This window comes from Indicator indicator, chromosome 6 (genome assembly GCF_027791375.1).
Source record: "Indicator indicator isolate 239-I01 chromosome 6, UM_Iind_1.1, whole genome shotgun sequence".
In the NCBI taxonomy this organism is placed as follows: Eukaryota; Metazoa; Chordata; class Aves; order Piciformes; family Indicatoridae; genus Indicator; species Indicator indicator.
In genome coordinates this window covers 5714088-5730457 of record NC_072015.1, presented here as the reverse complement: position 1 = coordinate 5730457, position 16370 = coordinate 5714088, and the positions used below count along the sequence as shown (strand labels likewise).

Below are 16370 nucleotides of genomic sequence, written 5' to 3'. Positions count from 1 at the left end.
CTTTGTCATCTGTCCCTCTCCTCTTGTGAGATAGTTTTTCATCATGCAAGCATTCTCTGATATCTGGATGCAATCCAAGTGGCTGGCCTGAAGGTGTTCAACTCGTGGTATTGTTGTAGTCACTGCAGAGGGAGACCTAAACTGCCATGACTTCTGCTGTTTGGGAGAAAACATGCTGTGCCCCATCAGAGCCAGGGTGCCTGATACTCAGTAAAATGTAGGATTTGAGCATTAATATATAATTTCAGATAGAATTATGAGCCCGGATATTTCCAAAATTGTTGACATTCTGCTCTGGTGTTTTCACTGTGATTTAAATCCATCTGTTGAAAACTTTTCCTAGTCTTGATGCCTGGGCAAGTTAGAAATACTCACAGATTTGCTTTGACTTTATTACCACCTCAAAGCTGTATATACACATGTACGTATTTCTGCTGATCCAAACTGAGGGGATTTTATTCTTTAGAACATTTGAGCACAGCTTAGAAATTAAAATGGAATTAAATTACCTTCAGATCTTCCTCCCTGACACTTCTTTACATTCACCATAACCAGGCTGTATGTCGTCCTATTTATTCTTCTAATGAAACATTTTACCTCTGAAACAGTTTGAATCTTGCCAAGGGAGTTCTGAAGCTGAAAAGGCTTGAAGCAGCAATTAAAAATAAACGTAGATGTGACACTTCAGGATAGTGAAGTTAAGGAGATGGTGGGAGAGAAGATACGAGAAGGAGAAATTAGTGTGCCAGTGAGGAAAAAGTGCATTTATTAAATCTGTTCTTGAGCAGTGGCACTGTGTTCAAGGCTTTTTCAGTACATTAATAAAACCTCTATGGTATGAACAGGGACCTCCTGACTCAGTCAGAAAAATGAAGCATGCAAGAGGTGAAAGCAGGGTCAAGTGACCTAGGAAGAAAGTAGAGATGCTGTCTGGATATGCAGGATAGATTAGGAAAGCCAGAGTTCTCCTGGAATTGAATCTGGTGTGGGATGTAAACTGCAACAAGACAGTGTACAGCAGCAAAAGGAAGTTCAGGGTAAATGTGTCCATGCTGCAGACTGGGATGGTGACCTGGTGATAAAGGACACTGAAAAGTCTCAGATCTTCTTTTGTCTCCATCTTTACTGGTAAGATTGGCCACCAGGAACAGCAGCCTTCAGACTGCTGAGACCTGTGGGGAAATTTGGAGCAAGGAAGACATAACTTGAGTGAAAGAGGATCAGATTTGTGAACACTGAAACAAGTTGGACAGGCATGTATCTATGGGCATTAATGGGGTACACCCAAGAGAGCTGAGTGAGCTGGCCAGGGTAGAGGAGTGAGTGGTGTTTATTTTGACTTTAACAAGGATTTTGGTAATGTCTCCCATTACATCTTAATAGACAAACCATTGATGTAAAGGCTAGATCAGTGAACAGTGAGGTGGACTAGAAACAAGCTAAACTGTCAGGTTCAGAGGACTGTAATCAGTAACGTGAAGCTCAACTGGAGGCCAGTCACTGGTGGTGCCCAGAAGAGGTGGAATGCACCCTCACAAGTTCGTATGTGATACAAAACTGGGAGATGTGGTTAATGCAGCAGGTTCCCCAGAGATGTTGTGGAGTCTCCTTCTGCAGAATTATTAAACACCCAGCTAGACATGGCTCTGAGTAGCCTGCTGCAGTTGACACTGCTTTGAAAACGACTATCAAGATACTCCTGTGTAGCCTGATTTTTACAGAATGTGAGGTATTTATGCATTTTGTTTGTTGTACAAACAAAGGAGAAAACAAGAGTGGAGCAGTCACAAATGGACATTTTTGTCAGTAGTCTCTCAGTGGGCATGCCAAGGGACAAGTGTAAGTGAGGACTGTGTGGTTTGAGTACTTCCAGATCAAGGTTGCACCATGACAGAGAAATACATATAAAAACTTCTGTTGCTTTCACCACTTCTCTAATTACTTGATAACTGAAGGGAGACAATTGGTATTAGTATTGATCTTTTAGTGAATCATGCCTGTTATTTTGGAACAGCATCATAATTAGTAGATTTACTTTTCTTGTGTTAACGTGATGACTGACAATCTTCCTGTTAGTCTTGCTTTTAAACAAAGCTACCTTATTTGATAGTAATAGTGGTGGAATTACACTGTTAGATGACAAACCTGACAAACCTTGAAACATTCACAGATTGCATTGGATTGGAAGGGACCCTCAAAGGTCATCTTGTCCAACCGCCCTGCAGTCAGCAGGGACACCTCCAACTAGATCAGATTGCCCAGGGCCACACTGAATCTGATTTTGAATGTCTCCAGGGACAGGGCCTTAACCATATCTCTAGGCAACCTGTTCCTGTATTTTACTACCCTCATTGTAAAGAACTTCTTCCTTATGTCCAAACTAAATCTACTTTGCTCCATTTTCAAACTATTGCCTGTCATCATATCACTACAAGCCCTTCCGGACAGCCCTTTGGATATTGATATGTAGCTGTAAGGTCTCCCCAGAGCCTTTTCCTCTCCAGGATGAAAAGCCCTAATTCTTTCAGCCTTTCTTCATAGGAGAAGTGCCTCAGCCCTCTGAACATCTTGGTGGCCCCACTCTGGACCTGCTCCAGTGCTCCATATCTCTCTTGTGTTAGGGGCCCCAGAGCTGGACACAGTACTCCAGGTTTGGTCTCACCAAAACAGAGTGGGGTGGCACAATCGCCTCTCTTGACCTGCTGGCAACACTTCTTTTGATACACTAACTGTAGATCACTGATCACTATTACTATTTTATTCAAAATATTATTTGGAGGTATACAAAAGTACCTAAAAATAATGGGTGACAGAACAGACATGGCCAAGATGGAAGTTTTTTTTGCCACTGCCACGAAAAGAGCGTAACTGTTTCTGCAGATGGAAAATTTGTATCAATCAATCAAACAAAACAAACCACAAACCCACCCCCCCCAAAAGAAAACCCAACCAAATGATAAAAACCTAAACAACAAAACCCCCAAAACCAAAACAAAGCCAACAAAAACCTCAACCCAACTAAATCAATTTACACAACCCACCAGCACTTCCTCAGACCCCAAGATCTAAAAAAACCCAACCAACCACTAAAAAAAAAAAAAAACAACAACCAAACCTAAATCACACTTGATTCCAGATTGGATTTTGTTATTCTAAAGCTGTATGTTGAAGTTTCCTTAACATATTAAATCTTGATAGTGTAAGGAATTATTTCATCTTAATGAAGAATACTACTATGAAAATCTCCTGAACCTTTTGGTTATATTTCCTGGGATTTTATTGTTCTTTTGTTTGTTTCCACAGAACAGCAGCTGGTTTATTGACTCTTTTGATCTCTTGCTTCTCACTGGCCTCTCTTTGTAGACGTGAAAATAAGTATAGGAATACCAAAGATCTGAAGCTACATTTTTATCAGGTCAGTTGCTACTTTTCAGTCATTCTGAATGTTAAAGAGTTTTTATGTGTGAATTTTTACATACTTTCTAAGAGCGTGTTCCTATCAATGCCACAATTTTCAAGAAGAAAATGGTTCTTCCTAAAAGTTTGCCCCTTGACTATTTCAAGAGGACCATGTGCTCGTGGTAATGCACAATTTTAAATATCATAATGATCTGCTCCCAAAAGCTAAGCTTATGGCTATTTAAGTGTTTTGAGAGTTTGTCCTCCCTTCACTCTGTGTATGTAACTTTCAGTGACCTTTGCAAGAGCTAAGCATGCACAGTAAGGACAGGCTTGATATGGTTCAAGGAGTTCTTTCCAGCTTCTGGCTGTTGAATAGCAGTGTGAAACTGAAAGTGAGCTGGTTTTCTGTTGGTTGAATCTTCTTCCGGGTGAAAGATAATATTTTCTTCTTTATATCTTCATGAAATAGGTACATCTTTTAATAGTAAGTGCTAATTAAGTTCTAGAGAGCCTTCAAAATTCAAATAATACCCTGTATGTCTGCTGTCTTTAAAAAAAAAAAAAAAAAAACCAAAAAGCAACAACCTACAACTTATTAAAAGATGATGTTAACAAACCAAAAAACAACCACCCACAACTTATTCCAACATAATGGTTTTATTTCAGGACCACCTTTATTGGTTATAACTTAAATGATGGAGTTTCTTATTGAGCTAAACAATGCATTCATTGTATCAGTTTTTAGGTATGGAGGCTAAATTAGTTACAAGGAGGAGGGGGAAGAATAATAAATTATTTAATCTTGAGTACTGTGTCCAGTTCTGGGCCCCTCAGTTTAAGAAAGATGTTGAGTTGCTTGAATGAGTCCAGAGAAGGGCAACAAAACTGGTGAGGGGTCTGGAGCACGAGCCCTACGAGGAGCAGCTGAGGGAGCTGGGGTTGTTTAGCCTGGAGAAGAGGAGGCTCAGGGGAGACCTTATTGCCATCTACAACTACCTGAAGGGAGGTTGTAGCCAGGTGGGGTTCGGTCTCTTCTCCCAGCCAACCAGTGACAGAATGAGAGGACACAGTCTCTGTGCCAGGGGAGCTTTAGGCTGGATGTTAGGAAGAAATTCTTCACAGAAGGAGTCATTGGCCATTGGAATGGGCTGCCTGGGGAGGTGGTGGAGTCACTGTCCCTGGAAGTGTTTAAAAGAAGACTGGATGAGGCACTTAGTGCCATGGTTTAGATGGTGTTGGGTGATAGGTTGGACTTGATGATCTTGAAGGTCTTTTCCAACCTGGTTAATTCTGTGATTCTGTAAATGCCTTTACCTGAGCATTCACACATGTATAGTATGTTGGTGGTTTCTCTTAACTTGGCCAGATTAACTGTGGAAAAGAGGTGTCATGTTTTTTCATAAAACATGCATAACAGATGTTTTCAGTATATACTCAGCAGTAGATTTCTTACTGGAATACCTGAAAATAAATTGTACTGGATGGAGGAGAGAACAGCTGGGCAGGCATCTGGCAGCTGGTTAGTGTCAACTCACTAGACAACTGCTGCAGCATTTCATGGAGTCTGACTGTGGAGAAGGTGCTGCTGCTGCTGAAATAGATCTGTAGTCAGAAAGTGTTGCCAGACTATTCTTGAGCCAAGTTTAGAGAATCAAGAAATTCACTCACAGAGCCCTGCAATAATTAGATGAAAATGTTCTGTCTGCTTGTTCAGGGAGAAATGTCTTTGTTTTATTCCCAGCCTTTGAGAAGATTGTAAAACTCCTCAAATTTCTCCTCATATGAGAGGATATTTTGCAACAGTGACATCTCATTACTAGTCTCTATTAGATTTTATTTCAAAATCTTATCTGGAATGAAAAACATGGGATCTAACATTCACACTCTGGGTAAGAGAAGGATTGGAAGAAGACAATTATCCAGACTTACAGGGGGGAGAATGACATAACAGAATCATTACCTCTTTCAAAATAAATAACTTGTTTTGGGGTTAGGTTGCACTTAGCTACTTTAGAACAGATAGAAATGTGAAAGGAAAATGTTTGTCAGAAGACTAGGATTTCTAGGCAATGGAATTTCTTTGTTCTTTTGAGTTGGGGTTCTCAGTGGGGACAGTGGAAGGGAGTAATCCTCAAAAATGCATGTTTGGAGTATTTTGAACATGGGGTTTGATTTACGACTCCCAGCCAGGTTTAAGGATGAATCCTCTAGCCAGATGAAATGTGTTGTTTTGCAATGACAGTGATCAGGGCACTGACTTTCTTGTGTGTAATCACACACAATCAGGTTCCTGCTTTGCATCTCATAAGGGGTTTCTTAAAAGTGTTTTTCTGAGCTCTCCCATATGTGGTATTTGGAAGCAGTCACTGAAGGTTACACTTTCTTCTCTGATAATGTTTTTCCTAGACAGAAAACTAAGATTGATTTGTTGATGTTTATTCATTTTGGAGAATGAAAGATTAATTTGCTACACATCTTTTCTTCTTCATGTGGCATTTTCTTTCAAGTATTGACTGAAATGGAAGGGAAAATACAGTGTGTCTGCCTGATACTCTTTATGGTTTGTCTTGGGGATTCCCTTAGCCACTGCTAACATCTTTTATAGGTTCAGCATTGGCTAAAAGCCTTTAAATTACACAATGGAGAAGCAATAGCTGGTGTTTCTAGATTTTTTTTTTTCCTTTTAGCAAGAAGCCTACTTATCTGGCCAGACTTCTTTGATCGGTATCTCATAACTTTTTTTTTAATATTCAAGAACCCTCTTTTAAATTTTTCATTTCACCTCACCTCAATTTTCTGCATCTGCTTATTTCAGATGAATTGTCTTTAGATTAATGCTACTTCTGTCTTTTAGTGAGGTGGGTGTCAGTCTCTTTTCCCAGGTAACAAGTGAGAGGAATGAGAGGCAATTTACTGTGAGGGTGCTGAGACACTAGAACAGGTTGGCCAGGGAGGTTGTGGATGCCCCCTCCCTGGAGGTGTTCAAGGCCTTGAGCAACCTGGTCTAATGGAAGGTGTCCCTGCCCATGGCTGGGACTAGATGATCTTTAATGTCCCTTCTGACCTAAACCATTCTATGAATCTGTGAATCTATGAAATGGCCTCAAGTTGCACCAGGCAGTGGGGGGTGATTGGATGTTAGGAAAAATTTTCTTCACTGGAAGGGTTGTCAAGCATTGAGAAACAGGTTCCCCAACAAACTGATTGAGTCACCATCCCTGGAGGTATTTAAAAGACATATAGACATGGCACTTAGAGACATTTAATAGTGCACTTGCTAAGTGTGGCAATTGTTAGGTTAAAGATTGGGCTCTATGATCTTAAAGGTCTTTTCTAACCTAAATGATTCTATGATTCTGGGGTATTTGAGCAGACATTAAGGCTTCCAGGAATGGTATAAACAGGAGTTACTTATAGTCCATCAGCTAGACTGCTGGATTGGAGTGCTTACTGTACAATTTATTTTTTTTTGCTGGGGAGCTTACCAGTTCCTCTTTGTCAGCATTTTCATAGGTGAAGTCCAGTTTTGCTGCTCAGCCAAAAGCCCTGATGTTTCCATTGGTTGATAATTCTGGGCTAAGTTACTGTCCCTAGGAGGCTTGAACTTCATATAGGTCCAGGTGGTCGGTTTATTAGTTTTCTCTTCTAAATAGGGAGATAAATAAACAGTAGGAATCCATGCCATATTTGATGAAACTAGGGGACAAGAAAAGTGTTTTCGACCAGCCTTGTGTAGCATCTAGATGATGCTGCTGGTTCTCCTACCATTCTCTGCATGTGGTGTTACTGTGTTAGATGCTTGGGAAAGCTTCCAGCCAGAGCTGCATGTATAGGGACTGCAGACATTGCCCTTGGTTTCTTCTCTCTAGCTGTGACCTACGCATGAGTGTTTCTCAGATGCCAGCTGTTGAAGAATCATTTCTGAACTTCAAAGATGGTTGTGAAGGAGGAAAGAAGACAGATTCTTAGCTGGTGATCTCAGTTTGTATCTCCAAAGTTGCTTCTGCACTCTTCCAGAGTTCTGGAGATGTTGATGAAAGCTGAGAGCAGTTTGAACATTACTTAGACTGTGAACACATGAATCTTGAAAGCAGATTCTGAGCCCTTTCCTGGTCACTAGTGCAGGCCATGAAGCAGTCAGTTAGGTTTACTAATGTGCCTAGGTCATCACAAGTCTTCCAAGGCACAAGATAGATTCTGGGACATAACATAAAATGAGTGCAAATAACTTCACCAGTGGCTAGGAGATATCAGAGGAATTACCAGAGCTCATAACACTAGAAGAAGTTGAAAAGATATATCAAAGGGGATTGATCTGCCCTGAATACAGCAAAAGCATCCCAAATAAACACCAGAGTTCTAAAGGAGCCAATTCCCTGGCCTTTTGAAGGTTCAATGCTTTGAACTACCTTATTGATGTCACACAGAAATATGTTACATATTCTCGTGACCTGAAATTAAATAGAAGCAGCAGATACTGCACACCTGTGAAACTGAACCAAAAAAGGATTCTGACTAAATGTATCCTCTAAGCAGGTTGCACTAGGTATCTCTGGCTCAAAAGGGAATGGCAGCTATTCATATGGTAACAACTGATGAATGTGAACACTCTGTAGTTGCTTTGCACTAAAAAAGCCACAACATCAATTATGCCTTGTAGTGCAGTTTTTAAGCACGTGTTTGCAAAGTACCCTGCATGCTTGATTTATCTTTTAGTGGAGTTGCGAATAAATAGCAGTAATTGAAAACTTGGCTCAAGCATTTTCTCGGATAATTGTCACTTTCAAACTTAACTGACTCATGGGGTAATTTTCCTAAGGTTTCTTTGCACCTACTTGATGACTGAATGGTGTCTCTTGAATTAATCAAGGAAAAAAATCACCAAACCTCTTCAGCTTCACTGCTTCTTCAAGGCACTGGCTTTGCTTGAGGTGGTTCAGACAATTTAATTGAACAATCTGCTAAGATTGCATCTGCTTTCCATCTCTTAATACCTCCCTCCAACCTGCTCTGCTCCTGCTGTCTCTTACAGAAGCTGTGCTGCCTGTGTAAAGCTCTTGCCTTAGCTAGCCTTCTCCTTCACCCTGAACGTGATCCTGCAGCAAAGCCAGAGGTCCTTTATGGTTGCTGTTTGAGGACAAGTGTTCCCTAAAAAAAATGGGTGCATATGTTTTCTGTGGTTTACATGAATTTTTAAAAGGAGTTATTCCTGACAGAAAGCTTACCATGTCAATTCACTGATCCAGACACTTGTTTAAAAAAAGAAAAAAAACCCAGCACAAATAATTTAAAGCAAAAACAACAAGAAAAAATTTTTAAAGCATAAACTGTATAAAGCTGTATAAAGCTTAGCACTACATATCAGTTATTATACTGCTTCAGATGAGATGTTCAAGCAACTCTAAAGTATATTTGTATATTTAGTGTGGTTTGGCAGAGATTATTATGTCTGATTTCTTCATTCTAGATGTTGAGTATTGCACTTTCAACATATGTTGTGAGCAGTACCCATGAGAGTCTTAAGAACAAACAAGGGTTGCCTTTATTGAATCAAATCATTAGCTGGATGACTCTAGGTAAGACCATCTTCCCTCCCAGATTTGTATGCTGATACTTTGTGGGGTTTGGGATTGGGTGGGGTGCAGTGACAATGCTTTATTAATGTCTTACTTTTACACATCTTCCTTTATTTGACTACTACTAGTTCCTCTTTTTGTTCACTATTCTTCCTTGAGAGGGTTTTTTTGAGGAATGTGTTAATAGCTCTTCTGAAATATTACTCCATTGTATATTTGTAATGAAGTGCAAACAACTTTTATTTACAAGTAGCTTTATTTTTTGTTTTTAAATATTCATAATATGTCGAAGACTCTTCGGGGATGTTATGGTATAAATTCTCTTCATGTTTCACTGGGATCCAGATGAATGTGATCTGAGATACTATGCAAGCAATTCAGTTAAGCATAGGGAAGTGAGGAAAGGTTATTGCAGGGTTCTATTTCAAAAGAAACTTGAAGTTGCAGGTAATGGCAGAGACCCTTGGGGTAGGTAACAGCTTTTCAGAGCTGCCTGGTAAAATAGGTGTGAATTAATGATGCTATGTTTTATATGTATGCTTTATATCTGTTACAGCCTAATTATTAAAGAAACAAGCAATTTACAAGTGTATGGGTTTTTCACCACTCTAAAATTTAAAACCTTGGAATGATTAAATAGAGAAAATGGAATTACCACTGGAGTAAGGAATACAGTAAAACAATTCCACTAATATTTCAGCTCTAAAATGATTTCTAAAGGGCTACATTATAAAATGTTAAGCATTTTTTATAGCTGAGTGACCTGGATTGTGGGATTTGTTCTAGAGCTAAACATATCCCATGCAAAGTTTGATAGCAACTCTTTGCTAAAAGTCAAGATGAGAAATTTTTAAAAACCGTAATGGCACGATTGGACAATTAAAGAAGCTCTTTCCAACCTTAATGGTTCTAAGATCATGAAGTCCAAGTATCAACCTGACATCATGTCCACTAAACCATGTCATGAAGTGCCTTGTTTATGCATTTTTTTAACACCTCCAAGGAGGGTGAGCTCCATCTCTCTACAACCCCCATTCTCTCAGCCTCTCCTCATAAGACTTGTTCTTTAGACCTTTCACCATCTTTAGTGCCTTTTTTTTGCTCTTGCACTGTTTCTTGAACGGTGTCCAGCCTTCCTGAACTACTTGGCCCTTCAGGACTGTCTCTCAAGGGACTCTCTTGACCAGTCTCCAAAACAGGCCAAAGTCTGCCTGCTGGGAGTCCAAGCTGGCAGTTCTGCTGACCCACCCTGTTCTCCAACAATTGAAAACTCTTATGATTTCACCATGTTTGTACTCAAGACAGCTCCCAAGCCCTACATCACCCAGAAGTCCTTCTCTGGTCACAAACAGCAGGTCCAGCAAGGAGCCTTCCTTAGCTGGCTCCTTCACCAGCTGTGTCAGGACATTATCACAGAACGTTAGGGGCTGGAAGAGACCTCGAGAGATCATCCAGTCCAACCCCCACGCCAAATCAGGATCACCTATTCCAGGTCACATAGGAACTCATTCAGGCGGGTCTTGAATATCTCCAGAGAGGGAGACTCCACAACCTCTCTGGGCACCCTGTTCCAGGGTTCTGTCACCCTCACAGTGAAATAATTCTTCCTCCTGTTTCCATGGAACTTCCTATGCCTCAACTTCCACCCATTGCCCCTTGTCCTGTCATGGGGCATCACCAAGAAGAGCCTGACTCCATCCTCTTGGCACTCACCCTTGATGTATTTGTAAACATGAATGAGGTCACCCCTTAGTCTCCTCCTCTCCAAGATAAAGACCCCCAGCTCCCTCAGTTTCTCCTTGTAAGGAAGATGTTTCACTCCCTTAACCATTTTTGTGGCTCTGCACTGGACTCTTTCTAGTAGCTCCCTGTCCCTTCTGAACTGAGGGGCCCAGAACTGGACACAGTATTCCAGATGTGGCCTCACCAGGGTAGAGTAGAAGGGGAGGAGAACCTCTCTTGACCTACTGACCACACCCCTTCTAATCCACCCCAGGATAGCATTGGCCCTCTTGGCCACCAGAGCACACTGCTGGCACATACTCTAGGAGCCTCTGGGACTGCTCCCTCTCTGCTGTGTCGTATTTCCAGCAGACATCAGGGAAGTTGAAGTCCCCTACACGAGCAGGGGCTACTGATAATGAGACTTCTCCCAGATATGTCCAGCAGATTGAGGGAGGTTCTCCTCCCCCTCTACACTGCCCTGGTGAGACCACACCTGGTATATTGTGTCCAGTTTTGGGCTCCCCAGTTCAAGTGGGACAGGGATCTGCTGGAGAGAGTCCAATGGAGAGCTGCAAGGATGATGAAGGGACTGGAGCACTGCCCTGTGAGGAGAGGCTGAGAGACCTGGGGCTTTTTAGTCTGGAGAAGAGAAGACTGAGAGGGGATTTAATAAATGTTTATAAATATCTGAGGGTTGTGTGTCAAGAGGAAGGGGACAGGCTCTGCTCAGTTGTGCCCTGTGATAGGACAAGGGGCAATGGATATAAACTACAGCACAGGAGGTTCCACCTCAACATGAGGAGGAACTTCTTTACTGTAAGGGTTACAGAGCACTGGGACAGGCTCCCCAGAGAGGTGTGGAGTCTCCTTCTCTGGAGACTTTCAAGACCCATTTGGATGCATTCCTGTGCAACTTGTGCTAGATTCTATGATCCTGCTCTGTCAGGGGGGGTTGACTCAATGATCTTCCAAAGTCCCTTCATCCCCTAACATCCTGTGATACTCTGATGCCTTAAATAATATTTTATCTGTATTATGATATATAGTCTGTATTATCCAGGAAGTATCTGGATGTCTTCTACATTACTATACTGGTGACATTGTTTTATTTTAAGCAGATCTTGTCAGTTTCAGCAATCCTGCTTCTGTTTGAGCAAATGGATTCAAGATTAATAGAACTGATGGTGATCAAAGTGTGTGTGAGCTATGCTGTCTTTGTACTGCAATTTTCTTTGGAGCATTTTCCTTTCCATGATGCTTTCCTAACTCTTCATTGCCTGCTAAGCTAATTAAGGATATCTGTGTGGATGATTTCCTTGCAGTTATAAAGTCAATTAAATCAGTGATGCCCTGCTTGGCTTACTGAAGCAGGAATTGAGGGTAGAGGTTATCTTTCCTGTGAAAAGGTGAGAGAAAAAAAAATTTAATCTAAGAGATGATTTTGGCAGTCAGAGAGGTCTAGAGTTATGAGGAAAATGTATAGTAGAAATTGTCTTTGCTGTAGATGATTTTTCTATGACAAAAATAAAGCTAGCAGGGAAGCAATCTGTGTATACCCCAAAAGTCTACTTTTAGCCACAGCAGTATTGAATATTTTAGCAGTCTTTCAAACTGGAAGTAATCATTTCAAGTGAATATGATATACAAGGTAGGAGCTTTATGTACTTGCTAAAGTTGCTCTACATAATTGAACACAGAACTAAGCAGGTAAAAAGCTAAGGCATCAAAAAATGTCCTCAATACTCCTGTTGGAGAGAAATGCCCTGTTGCTAGCACAGCCACAGCTAACATTTAGGTCTACAATGCAGGCCCAAATTATTTGTTTATTTATTTTAAAGAAAGACTGTTTTTTGGAGAACCAGGCAAATTAATTAATGATGGGTGTGTTCCTGCAGGATCGTGAGCAGCTGGCTTTAGTTGTTACACCATCTGGTTCATGCACAGTATGTTAAGAACAGAAAGTTGATTTAGCTGCTTCCCATGTTCTTCAGAACCATCTTTATGCTAGCTGTTATTTTTGGATGAATGTATATTATATTTAAAAGTTTAGATCAGTGGAAGTCTATCACAGCAACTTGCCAAATTTTGAGGAATTTGTTGTCACAACCATGTATGGTGGACACATACAGAGATTTGTGTAGGTCAGCCAGATAACTGCAGGTCTTTTGATGTTGTTCATCATCATCATCTGATGAAATGCCACCCCAAAGATGGAACTGAAAAGCTAATTACCACCTACCAACCACTCATCTCTTCTAATCTACGATTGCACTTGGAGAGTGATACACATCTGATATGTGGAGTGTCATTCACAGAGGCCAGCTGCCACCCTGAATTTCTTTTCAGAATCTTTGACTTGCAGTGTGGTCCCTGGAGTTCCTCCTCGAATTAGGCCTTCTTTAAGTATAGAAAGCCACAAGTGATACTGAAAGGCTGGAGCATCCTTGAAATGTAGTCACTTATTCTGTAATTGTAACAGCACCCTGGAAATGAAACATACAGACCCACAGGTTTTAGGAACAGCCGTAATTTTGTTTTAACGCTCACTATAAATACTAATGCATACTGTGACAACGTGCACCAGCAAGCACTTCCCATATATTGTGGATTTATTTCTGTTCCTTAATAGAGTGATTATTAATTATGACTTCCTGCTGATGCAGTCTTTGAATGATTCAGTAATGTTGAGGGCACTATACCACAATGAATAACCACACTGGTGTTATTTGTCAGTGCACTTCTTTATAAACACATCCAATTTTCATATTAAAAAAAAAATCTGATTTAAAGATTAAATCCCTGCAGTGCTTTTCCTTCTTCTTTTCCTTGCTTCAAGCACTGATCACTTTTCTTCTGCTTTACTTCCTCTCTTTACTCACTCTTCCATTAGCCTATTTCCTATCTTCCCAATTTTCCTTACCCCACTGCAAGCTGTTCACCCCTGTCCGCACCTGCAGAAATTTCCTAGTAGAAGGAGTCTCTTTAGGAGCAGCACAGACTCTCTAACCAGGGTTGACTGGGCAGCTGAGCAATGGACTGCACTAAGGAGCAACATGCAACTCTTAAGATTCCATGCCTGCATTAGAGAAATGCATTACAAGTTGAAGGCAAGGGCATGAATCATGACAGACAGATCCCCCTTAAATATTCCTAGCTTAAAACTTTTAAATGAAGAACCTAGTAAGGTGACAGTTTCTTTATCTTTACTACCAGTATTTTCAGTTGCAATGTGGCAGGTTTCCTAATTTAATGCAGTGGAACAGTGACTCTGTAACTGCGGTCTTGGAGCTGCTGGAGGTCCTCGAAGCCATGGTGAGTGTTAGAGTAGCATTAAACAGTCAGGTTTGACTGTTTTTTGAGGTCGTGCTTCTGCATTAGGTTAAGGACTATTTAACATCAGTTCATGAGAAATTATAAAGGCTGTGAGATAGGACATTAGGAAATTAAAATGATAGGGAACTAAAATTACTTTTGATAAATATTAAGCATTTAAAACATTGGGTTTTCTTTGGCATAAATAACTTACAAAAATAGAAAAGCTTATATAACCAGTACTGAATTTCTGTACATAGTGTCAAAACTTGAAGAATGTTACCTTGTTACCAAGGACAAAATGTTTTGCATGTAGTGATTGATGGATCTTTTTTTTAATTGCAGTTTCTTCCTCGCTGTTGCCATTACTGAGCCCCACGTTTCTCTTTCAGCGACTCTTCAGCATATTGCTCTCCCTGATGTCCACCTACCTGCTCCTCAGCACAGGGTACTTCTTTCTTACCGCGTTTGGATTGATCTTACATACAAAAACCAAGGGCTAAATGTGAAACTGCAGGATCTCACAAGGATTTCTGTTAAGGATGTCATGTGTGCTTTCCCTGTAGCCTTCCAATTTATGTCTTTGCTTTAGTTTCCTAAATAAAATTTCATGGGAACTTCCATATTCCTCCTTGTACTATAAATGCTGTTTTGGTGACATTCCTTTCAGCTAGACCAAACAGTCGGTAGAAGGGAATATATTCAGACAATTTTAGTTTACCTCTTTCCTCCTCACAAACAAAAGCAAGTAACTTTTCTCCCAGCTACTCAACCCCTGTGTCTAGTTCTGGCTTAAATGACATGTAACAGGTAGCCATAGAATGAGGAAAAGCTTTGTTCAGAGAGATTTTCATGTAAGTAATTTTCTTTTTTAGGGGGATGCTAGTCCACATAAAGAGTAGAGCTCATTTCTTTTTGGACAAAAGATGGCTCCTCAGAGCTTGTAAATGAAGAAAACACAGTGTCAGCCAATCTTTTTTCCCAACTCAGTAGCTTGTGAGAGCATAATTAATAGGCAGTATAGGACCCATCCTTTTCAATTCCCCTCCCACTTATCCTCTGCATATAGTTACACTGGAAAATTAAGTGGAATAAAATTATCTCGCAGCAGACATTTGCAATAGATGCTTCTTGTGGATACTCTCATTTTAGATAAAGCAGCTCACTTAGAAAAAAAAAAATCTCCTGGCTCCCCTTCCTCCGACTTCTCTGTTATGCTTTTTATCCTAATCTTACTCCTGTCTGCATACACACTCTTAACCTTCTTAGCCTGTCCTGCCTTCTGGATAAAGCATGAATGCTGTTCTCTCTGAGGCTAGTAACCTCCCTTTGTATTTTGGCCCTGCACCAGACCACTTAAGCGTTGACAGCTGTCTGCTTTCCCTACAATGTTGAAATAGACCAACAAATTTTGAACATTTCTTTCTAAAAAAGAAAATCCAAACAAAACCCCTGAACAACCAATCACTGTGAAAACAAGGCACTCTGTGCCAAAAGTATCCAGTGGCCCTCTCCTCAGTGCTGTGTTGCACCATGTAATGATAACCCAATGTATTACCTAGCTAATTACAGCACCTTTCTAGGTGTATTGAAGCCATGTAAGAGTATGATTGCATGCAACCAGTCCTCACTGACTCAATTAAAACAATCGAATTTGTAGGCAGGTATAGATCATGGTGAGGATTGTAGGCACATCTGCTACTGACAATCCAACTGTTGCTGTCTTCATGCTTAGCTGCTTGTCATTCTGATAATTAAAGCAGAAATATATATTCAAGATTTTGTGTTCCAGTTTGAAACTGCTTTGTAGCTACACCAGTGGAGTGGCCCAAAAGAAACAATACAGAATTAAATGCAGTGATTTTCTTATATTTAGACAAGTGTTTGTCCAAGGAGGAAAAACATAAAAAGGAAAAAATTTATAATCTTGTCAGTATTAGTGTCACAGTCACTATTGCCCTTTCATCCTGAAAGAGGAAAAAAAAAAACAAACAACTGAGAGGCATCATGTAGTGCAGCTGAGATGTCAGGAGCAAGGAGAAACTAATAGTCTCCAATTACAATCTACACCCCTAAATTAATGTGAATTCACTTACAGTTTGCTATGTTTCAGTGTTGCATGAGCCAAATAATCTTCTGAGATTGGGAGTGTAGCTTAACGATCAATTACAGCGTGATGATCAGAGGGCTGGAGCACCTCTCCTATGAAGACAGATCAAGAGAGTTGGGACTATTCAGTCTAGAAAAGAGGAGGCTCCCAGGAGACCTTATTGTGGCCTTCCAGTATCTGAAGGAGGCCTACAAGAAAGCTGGTGAGGGACTTTTCAGGGTGTCAGGCAGTGATAGGAGCAGGGG

At 40.6% G+C, this 16370-nt stretch overlaps 1 protein-coding gene across 1 annotated transcript in view; it reads left to right on the top strand.

Annotated features, from left to right (window-relative positions):
- PIGN (phosphatidylinositol glycan anchor biosynthesis class N) overlaps positions 1 to 16370 on the top strand; it is a 97809-nt gene that overhangs the window by 60126 nt on the left and 21313 nt on the right. Inside the window, exons 18-20 of the mRNA XM_054381674.1 lie at positions 3304 to 3415; positions 8870 to 8978; positions 14361 to 14463. Coding sequence (XP_054237649.1) covers positions 3304 to 3415; positions 8870 to 8978; positions 14361 to 14463 — 324 coding nt within the window. The remainder of the gene's footprint in view (positions 1 to 3303; positions 3416 to 8869; positions 8979 to 14360; positions 14464 to 16370) is intronic.